Source organism: Sander lucioperca, chromosome 17 (genome assembly GCF_008315115.2).
Source record: "Sander lucioperca isolate FBNREF2018 chromosome 17, SLUC_FBN_1.2, whole genome shotgun sequence".
NCBI lineage: Eukaryota > Metazoa > Chordata > Actinopteri > Perciformes > Percidae > Sander > Sander lucioperca.
The window spans coordinates 18008735-18019019 of NC_050189.1; the positions used below are offsets into that span (position 1 = coordinate 18008735).

The 10285-nt window shown below is 41.0% G+C and overlaps 1 protein-coding gene and 1 long non-coding RNA gene across 3 annotated transcripts in view; one reads left to right on the forward strand and one right to left on the reverse strand.

Moving 5' to 3' along the window:
• The window catches only part of LOC116064572 (coxsackievirus and adenovirus receptor homolog), a 45903-nt gene extending 40188 nt beyond the window's left edge, over window positions 1-5715 (forward strand). For both annotated transcript variants that reach the window (XM_035993949.1, XM_035993948.1), the window contains 2 exons: window positions 5303-5403; window positions 5531-5715. In XM_035993949.1, coding sequence (XP_035849842.1) covers window positions 5303-5403; window positions 5531-5700 — 271 coding nt within the window. In that variant the 3' untranslated portion in view covers window positions 5701-5715. The remainder of the gene's footprint in view (window positions 1-5302; window positions 5404-5530) is intronic.
• The window catches only part of LOC118493575, a 23070-nt gene continuing 15340 nt past the window's right edge, over window positions 2556-10285 (reverse strand). The window contains exons 3-5 of the long non-coding RNA XR_004895520.1: window positions 7802-7939; window positions 7024-7031; window positions 2556-2566 (exon numbers count right to left, since the gene is read on the reverse strand). This is a non-coding gene — a long non-coding RNA (uncharacterized LOC118493575). The remainder of the gene's footprint in view (window positions 2567-7023; window positions 7032-7801; window positions 7940-10285) is intronic.

Here is a 10285-nt window from a genome sequence, read left to right on the forward strand (position 1 = left end):
GGGCCGTCTCTCTGGAGAATGCTTTAGGAAAAGCGTTCTATGGTCTGATGGTGAAAACACTGAACAAGACCAAACTGAATGGACGGACTGACACTCCATGGAGGAGTCACCTTGGTCTGGATCAGAGTTTTAGACCTGCATGGAGGTCCATTTACAAACCTCCACTGTCTAAAGTGGAGGATCCTTCATGGGATTATTGCGGTGAACTCTTTTGTGTCCGTTATAAACGCTGCTGTTGAGGACAAATATCCGTTCTGTGGACTGAGAGAGACGGTATTTCACTGCTTTTCTGAGTGTCAGCGTCTTTCTGCTGTGATTTTGTTGTTACAAAATGTATTTACCAAATGTGGAGAGGTTTTCAGCAAACAGGTTTTTATTTGTGGTTTTAATTACAGTCGCCATCATAAGCACAAGTGCCAGGTTTTAAATTTTGTTTTGGGACAGGCCAAGATGGCGATGTATGTAAGCCGGAGGAGGAAGGTGGAGGATGACTTAAATGTTGATGTTATAAACATACCCATCAGGGAATGTTAACGGGGTTGTCGGTCTCTAAATGTTTTAACTTTTATGAGCGCGCACCGAGCTCCGCCTGATCTTACCGTCCTAATTTCCACTGGTTGCGGTGACGCCGTTATCAACCAAGTATGGATAAGAGTTGTGATTTATGAAATTCACAGCGTCGGCTATTTTATTACCAGCTTTCTTCCTGTTTTAGGAAGCAGTGACTGCTTTTACAGGCGTTTTGCCTGTAAAACCGTGTCTGTGTTCTTCACATTTAATTATAATTTGCTCTTCTTATGGAAAATATGCGGTTGGTCTTTCTTCTTGAAAACCACAACAGCTGTTTGAGGTTTCAACATTGACCATGTTGCCTTCTGCTGTCCTGTGTTTCCTGCTCCTCCGGCCGCTCTCTGCCTCTCAAGGTAAGTGCTGTGTGTCACTGTGTGTGTGCACCCACTTTAAGCTGAATCATCCGTGTGTTGTCTTCCTGGGTCAAAATAAATACTTATTTTTTCGGGTTTTTTCGCTTATTTCAACGTTTTTGGCACTTTATTTTAACTTACCACCAGTATATTCACCACTACAACCAACGTATTAACACTCGTTTAAACTTGTTTGGAATTCCTGTTCAATGAACCTCATTTTTATGAAATTATCTGATTTTTGTGTTTGAAAAAAGCAGAAATTATGAATGATTTTGACTCAGGAATCAAAGGAATGAAGGTAATGGATAATCACAGATATGTCAAAACTTTAGTCAGGGTTATGCCTAATTGAATAAAACACCCACCCTTGTGAAGAGCGTTTTATGGAACCATCCATGTTATTTTGGGGCAATTTAGTTGAAAAAAACAAACAAATTTCTGATATAGAAACTTTGAAAACAGGTCAAATTGGACCCGAGGACAACAGGAGGGTTAAAAGAAGTGAAGGTGGCAGTGGACCCGCAGTTTTCTGGGAGTTTGTTTCCATATAATAATAATAATATTAATAATAATAATAATAATAATAAGTTGTATACAGCATGTAGAGCATAGAAAGTGAGTGCTGCTTCTCAGTGTGTAGTTGAGACTCTGCTGTCCATGCTTCATACTGGAGCAGCTGATCAGACAACGTGGCCCAGATGTGCATATTTATGTATATATATATATATATATATATATATATATATATATATATATATATATATATGTATGTATGTATGTATGTATGTATGTATGTATGTATGTATGTATGTATGTATGTGATAATGCTCGCTCGGTTGTTATTGTTTGTTTTTATTCTCTTGAATATGCCTTTTGGATTGCGAATAATTGAATGTAATAAGACATGAAGGCATGTCCCGTCCTTCTCTGCCTCTGATTGGCTGGTTTTCTTTGGTTGGGTTTTGATAGGTTTAGGCCTGAGGAGGATTGGTTAGGGTTTAAACGTTACATGGGGAACTTCCTTTCCACGTGCGTGCACACACTTTAAACTGAATCATGTGTGTCAAAAAATCAAAGTGTGTGTTGATAGAGTCATTGTGGAGGATGTAGTTTGTGCTGCTGTTGAACTGTAATGTGTTACACTGACAGGTGCTTCCATTATTTTGTCCAACGACCTAAATAACTTAAGTAAATTGTACTTCATATATTGCAGTTAGTATACGTTATTTCCATTTTTTTTAAGTTGACGGTCTGTTCCTACTCTGACTGAATGGATTCTTTAGAATCAAATCCAGATCTAACAAGATGCTCAGAGAGGCCTGCAGCTTTAGGTGTTTCTATATTAGACAGAAACATTGGCTGAGTGCCAAGACTTCTTTCCTGTCGCTGCAGTCAGATCCTCTTTTTCTGCTCAGTCAACCACAGACTGCCTCACAGTAAACCAGTATATATACCTGCAGCAACTCATTCAGCAGCAGATCTCTGTCAGCTCTCATGGCTCCATTAATGCTCCTGTTGTTCCTTCTGTCTGAAGCAGCTTCTGGTAAATATCAGCTTTGATTGTGAAAAGACTCATGAAGACTTTATTTCTGACCTGTGTTGTTATGGTGAATGTGTTTGAAACAAGGACTAATTATTTACTTATTTTTTGTTATGATGAGACTAGATTTTGGTTTAAAAAAAGTGTAACATACCTATGTTTCATGTGATTTTTCAAAATGTAGGACTACATGAAGTATTGTGTAATGTTGTTACATTGTCATTAACAATTGTTGTATTCAACTTTTTCAGTTAATTCAATATAAGAGTGATCAAGAACACTGTTTCTAACTGAGTAGTTTTTAAAGAGAGAGAGAGAGAGAGAGAGAGAGAGAGAGAGAGAGATATATTTCATAAAAGCTTGTGCAAAAATGAACTGGTCATTTCATAACACCAGCATTGTTTAAAAGTTTCTTCATCCCTTATTGCTTTGTAATATAGAGTATTGAGAGAGAGAGAGCTACTGCACAGTTTAAAAAAGGGGAGGGAAGAAGTGAGGAACCATAGACTGTACGGAGAAAGAGGAAGGGAAATAGCCGGGCATTGGGCTGTGCAGTGTTGTGATTGGCTGGAGACACAGAGCTGTAGCGCTGTGGTCGGAAGTGACAAGAGATGAACATTTCCTACAGCAGGACACTTGGTGTCTGTTAGTTAATGCTGTTTTACAGAAAGAGATCAGATCAAATCAAACAATGACATGTGTTTTAAAGACACACTTTTAAGATAAGATGTATTTAAATTTATATTTAAAGAACTTTATTGTCCCGTAGGAAATTTGTCTCAGGCAAGAAGTGCTGACAACAGCTGCATACAAACACATGCATTAGTTATCAACAGACGGTGCAGTACATGACAATATAAAACACAACAAAATAAATAGAGATCACCCACATGCCCCAATATAAAATCAATTATGGATAGTAAGAGAATTGCACAAATAAAGAATGCAAATTGCCCCAGCATACATCCAGGACATGGTCAAACCCTGTACCCCAACCCCCCCACTCCGCTCTGCATCAGCCAAACTGCTCGCTGCCCCCTCACAGCGAGGGACAACTAATCACTCAACAAATTCCAGACTGTTTGCTGTCCTGGCTCCCAAATGGTGAAATGAGCTCCCCAGTGACATCAGGACGTCCGAAAACCTACGCATCTTCCGCCGAAGGCTAAAAACACATCTCTCCCGACTACACCTCGGATAATGATGAAAAAATTAAAATGTGTTCATGTCTGATTAAGATTGACTCTAAGGTGATTTGAGGGGATGGGTGTGATTCTTACTTTCATTGCTGTTTTGATCATGTTTGCTATTTGATCTTCTGGCTGGACTGAGAGGGTTCAGACCATGCTGCCATATCTGATGATGATATCTAGAACATCAACATACTCCATACAGCCAGAGTCCTTAGGGCCAGCTTTGCATACAGAAAATCCACCTGATCACACCATTTAGAGTTGCTGTCTAAATTGATGCCAAGGTATTTGTATGAGCACACCTGTTGCACAGTTGCCTATCATGGTACACTGAAGGGCATGCATCACCTTGCAGCAGGCTTAGTATGATCGTGTTGTCTGAGAAGTTGATTAGATAATTATTTGGCTGTTGACTTCTGCTTTCATTGGTGTAAAGAGTGAAGAGGATAGGTGAACTCCCACAGCCTCGAGGTGCTCCTGTACTGCAGTGTCTGACTTCTGAGAGGGAGACCTCTACCTGTTGGGATCTGGTTGTTAAAGGAGGAGTAAAACCATTTGATTTTAACTTCTGTACAAGCAGGTGAGGTTGGATCGTGTTGAGAGCTGAGCTAAAATCTGCCATAGGCCTTTAGGGTTCTCCAGGTGTTTGCTGATGAGGTGTGTCACACTAATGACAGCGTCGTCTGTCCAGTACAGGAATGATTATGGAGTTATTTCAGAGATCTGGGACAGTGTAGTCTCGCATTGCCAGACCCACACACACCACACACACACACACCACACACACAGACACACCACACCACACCACACACACAGACACACCACACCACACACACAGACACACCACACACACAGACACACACCACACACACAGACACACCACACACACAGACACACCACACCACACCACACACACAGACACACCACACCACACACACCCACACACACCACACCACACACACAGACACATCACACACACAAAGACACACCACACACACACAGACACATTTACCCTGCAGAGATCTGAGGAGCAGTTAACCATAATAGTCCTCATTAATACACCGAATTTAAAATTCCAACACAAAGAAAGAGGACAGGGTTGTAAAATATGGCGGAATTTCCTGCAGCACCGGAGCAATCCCTGAAGTGGAACGTAGACTAGATAGGATATAGACTAGACACAGTGTGGCTATTAAATGATTTTTATAAATAGGGCACAATGTTGCTTTAAAAGTCTTGCCTTGAATAGAATTTTACAAGTGATGACATTTTACAACTCAATTAGTTTTTAAAACTAGTGATTTTGTGAAATTAGTTTTCTACAGAGTCCTGGCTGTTGAGGTCTTTTCAAATAACATGAAGTTTTATTATTATTGTTTTTCAGAGATAATTAAGCTAACCGTGTATCCTGGAGATGATGTCATTCTGCAATGTCAGGCTGCTGATCCCTCCATCAGAGCTGTAGAGTGGCGAAGACCTGACCTGGAGGAGCCAGAATATGTCCTCTTATACAGAGATGGACACCTGGATCCAACCTACCAGCATCCATCCTATAAGGACAGGGTGGAGCTGGTGGACAGAGATCTGAAGGACGGAGACGTGTCTTTAATTCTGAAGAATGTGAACAAACACGACAACGGTACATACGAGTGTCGAGTTGCATCAGGTGGTTCAAGACGTAAAAAGAGAGGCATCATCGACTCTGAGCCAATCAGAATCATCCGTCTGCAGGTTACAGAGCCAGGTGAGGTAGTCTCTCTCAGTGAGTTTTTCTGAGTATCAGGTTGTAGCTGCAGTTTCTAACATCAGAGAGGATGAAGACTGCTCCACTATCACACATTTACTGACTCATAATGTTTTATTATCTTCAGGTTCTGAGGATGGAAACTCCTCTCCTGGAGGCAGATACCATGGACTGGCAGCAGGTGTTGCAGGTGGACTGCTTCTTCTAACTGTTGCAGTCCTGATATATAAAAGACATAAGGACATGAGATCCAGTGCTCGAATTACATGGGAGCCAGAGGGAGCCGAGCTCCCATAGAGTGAGGACTGGCTCCCATGAAAGCAACAAAGTCAAAAATCTGAGGAGGTCTCTCACATCTGAAGGTGTCTGCCATGTGTGGCATTGTAATTTAATCTTAAACAACGCTCATTATCCATCCCTATGCGGTCTCTTACCATTAAATACGTTAAATTAAAATATAAAATATAGGCTACTACAGGACGTAGACCTGAGCCTACCCTACGCTCATGAACACAGCATGACTGCACTTCACCACCACACCACTAGGCTATGTGAGCAAACCGCATAGGCTACGATCCATTTGACAGCACTCGCAAGTCTGAAGAAGTCACCTTGCTTTTAGCTTAATGTGCTTTTGAGGTAAATACCACCAGTACATATATAAATAAATGCATAAATAAATACATCTGTAGCTATCCTCTGCCATTCAGAGCTCCGGAAAAGTTCCCAGATATTTTTGGAACACCTGTCAGCAATACAAGGGAATCTCTGATGGCAGAATATTCAGTGAATAGGCTTCCTGACAACATCTCAGTGCAAATTCCAAAATTGTTGGTCTATTTATTTCCACGGTTCAACACATGAGACGACTGACCACCCAGGTGTTGTTATCACTACGTGTACATTATAAGACTAGAACATAGTTTGGCTGTGCAACGCCTTTATTCATTTCTGCCAGGTAGTATATTTTCCCTGTGTAGAAGTTAAAGACTACATGCATTATTGTGTCTGACACTGAGGAGATCTGAGACGGTGGTCTGGGTCAATGAGTTACGTTTGATTTCATAACTCAGACTAAATCGTTTAGTCTATTTCTTGGTATTGCGAAATTGAAATAAAATATGTACTATTAAAATCAATAATATTTAATTATATATATTATATAATTTGTCTGTTGTGTGTGTGTGTCAAGTTAATAGCCTAGGTCTACCGTGTGCATATACTGCGCAAAAGCGCCACTCACGCCTAGGCTATTTAATTGTTTAGCCTTGTTAAGCTATGTGCAGGGTGTGCCAACTTTTTTTTATGAGATAGAGACCCCCTTAAAGACAAAAAGATAATTAGAGCATGAAGAGATCAGGACTGTCTGCTGCTGATGAAGCATCGGGCGATAAGCTCGTCTGACATCTCTCAGAGCTCTTTACACCTGACTGTTTTCTCATGTGTTGTATATTCAAGACTTCTCTTTCTCTGGGTGTGAGGTCATGTTTAAATCTGTTTGTTTTTTCTCAACTAATCTCTTCCCTCTATGAAATCCACATATTTTTTAAAAGTAAAAGTACTGTTAGTACAAAGACACTTTACTCAAGTCAAAGTTCTGTTACTTAAAAGACGCCAAACATATCCCCCTCTGTGAATCACCACCTTACTGCGGTGTGGAGGGGTTGTGTATCCGAGTCTGAAATTAACACCTGACAACGCGCCAAAATTGGGTGAATTTTGCCATTGGTGGGTAAAACTGTCAATCTACCTGCCACTTTGGCAGCCAATGAGAATTGAGTGATTCAGAGTTGTTTTTTTGCCATTGTTGTTCTTTCACATTTCAACCAAGTCTGCCATTTCTTTGGATTTGAGTTTAAAAATGTGGTGGCACATTACTGGGGTGAAGAGGCCGGCTGAAACAAGCGACCAACAACAAGATGAGGAGGAGGACTTGAAGAAAAGAAAAGGAAGAGGTTTTTGTACCAAGTGGACAGTTGGCGACAACGGCGAGCTTCATGAGGTGCTGATTTACAAATGTACTGCTGTGACGGTCGTGTGTACGGCTCAGAGGAAGAGGAGTGTCTCTGCTCCTTTTTTTGAGGAGCAGTCGGTATATGATAACTGTCTCTGACAGGGGAAATCATTAAATAAAAAGATAAAAAAAAATATGTTTGATAAGAGTCATTAATTATATTGATTTCGTTAATAACTTGACAGCACTTAAATGTGTATTCTTAACAAGTTCAAGAACGATGCTCGTGCATTTCCTGTATTTCACCTTTTATGAGGCAATAAAATTGGCTGGTAAAAAGCCTGTGTGGCCAAAAAAGTTAACTTCAGGCCCTGCTCAGCGCTGATATATTACAGCAAGCTGTTAACAGGCAATGTTGTTTCTTTAGTTTGAAATTTCAGCAACTAACCTTGAATGGTTTAAACTGGGGAGTTGATGACATTGTGAATATTGTTGTTATTGTAATTATAAAATCATCTGATGCAGCTCAGAATATCTCAGGGGGACATAGAGGACCAGTCTGTCTCTAAATAAGACCTTCAACTGTACAGCCACTGTTTGTTTTTGGAAAAGGTTAAAGGCTACCTAGATAAGAGTTATTATGTTGGTGCTGTCTTCCTAGACCTAAACTGGATAAAATCATATCTGTCCAGCAGAAAGCAATGTGTTCATATTAATGATGCAAAGTCCCCACTCTGTGAATGTCCAGTAGGGGTCCCCCAAGGCTCCATGATTGGTCCAATCCAGTTTACACTGTATATAAATGATCTGCCAGAGGCATGTAAACATGTTGATGTTCAGATGTATGCAGGTGATGCTGTAATCTTTAAAAAAAGTGGCAAATAAAGTTAATTTTAATTTGCAGAATAAACAAGTTAGGCTATTTCTTGACACCAAAGCTGCCAAGTTGTTCTTATATGCTGTGATCTTTTCACATATTGAGTATTGTTTTATAAAGTGGTCATTAACTAGCATAACTAAAAAAACTAAAAACTTTTGATGAAAAGGCATTGTCATTTCACCATTGTGATATCTTAGAGAGACATACATTTTTAAGCTTTGACAATTTCAAACATTTCAAGTATGATTGTTTGGTATATAAAGTGTTACATAACAGATTTAAAGCTAATTAAAGACGTTGAGAGGCTTTTCTGTCTTTCATTGTTTACATATATCGGCATAAAACTATTTCTAAGTCAGGACTGTTTGAAAATGAAGATCCATTTCATGCGAAATCATTAGTTGCAGCCCTACCTGGCTTTGTGCTACTTATTATGTTTTATGCAAGACTAGAGTGTACCTGTTGTTCATAAAGTTAAAAATAAAAAATAAAGAGTCGCTCAAACTTTCTCGGGCACTGATTGGCTGAGGAGAAGCAGAGGAGGTCGTTATTCATAGCGAGCATCGTAATACATCCATGGTGGAGACAGACAGACCGACGTTAGTGGACCAGAGTTCGGCTGCAACACGGAGGATTTCCCCCGCAGTATGGATCTGTTCTCTGCAGATTATAATGTCGACAAAGACGGACAGAGGGATCCGGGAATCGCATTGGGTGATGGGGGAAAGCTCGGCGGCTCCTCCGGTGATGTGCCGAAAATCTCCCCCCCCCTCCCCCCCGCCCTTCGCTTTCAGCGGTCTATACAGATATATTTATCCGAGAAAGGGTGACTGTGAGGCGGATAGAGAGCACCGCGAGGGGACGGTCCTTTCACCGGCTGTTGCAATAAAAATGTATGCGACAACAGGTAACTGTCCTGCGGCGATGACAGTTACGTTTACACCAAAACGACTAGTTACAGTGAAACAGAAGATTAGGCGGAATGGGGGATATCTCCGGCCCGACACCGGCAGAGACGGACAGATGGATCCGGAAATCGCGATCGGTGACGAGGGAAAGCTCGGCGGCTCCTCCGGTGTTGTGCCGACAATCCCCTTCCCTTCGCTTTATCCGAGAAAGGGTGACTGTGAGGCGGATACAGAGCACCGCGAGGGGACGGTCCTTTCACCGGCTGTTGCAATAAAATTTAGGCGAAAGAAGGTGACTGTCCTGCGGCGATGACAGTTACGGTTAGGCACCAAAACGACTAGTTGAAGTAAAACAGAAGATTAAGCAGAATGGGGGATATCTCCGGCCCGACACCGGCAGAGACGGACAGATGGATCCGTCCATCGTGCTCGGTGGCGGGGGAAAGCTCCGCGGCTCCCCCGGCAGCAACAACCAGGAAGAAGGGACTTCATGAGGGTGAGTAACCGCATAATGTTTGACATCGTAGTTAAAGACAGAGAGATTAGACGCTTGTCTTTGTGACTTTGAGGTTTTAATGTGTTAGTGTAACCCTTGTGTTGTCTTCCCCGTCGACCATCATGTTACTTTTGGTTTTTCTGGGTCAAAATGTAAAATAAATTCCAACGTTTTGGTCGTTTTGTCACTTTTTTCAATGTTTCTGTCAATATTTTCCTGTACTTTTTTAAACGTTTTTTTAAGCCTTTCCCATGTTTTTGTCACATATTTGAAGATTATCCTGACGTTTTTGTCACTTTTTCAACGTTCTCATCATCAATTTTTCTTTATATGCTATAAAATTAAATAAAACACCCAAATTCGATGAAAGTATTTAACATGTGAAGAGCGTTGGGAAACCATCCATGTTATTTTGTTTTAAAATGATATCCTATTAGCTGTTTTATTCATAATACAAAAGTCGACAGATACACATTAACACACACACAGACAGACACACACAGACACCAAACACACACACACACACACACACACACACACACACACACACACACACACACACACACAGACCAGTGTGTGTTGATTGAGTCATTGTGGAGGATGTAGTTTGTGCTGCTGTTGAACTGAACCAATCTGTGAATGTC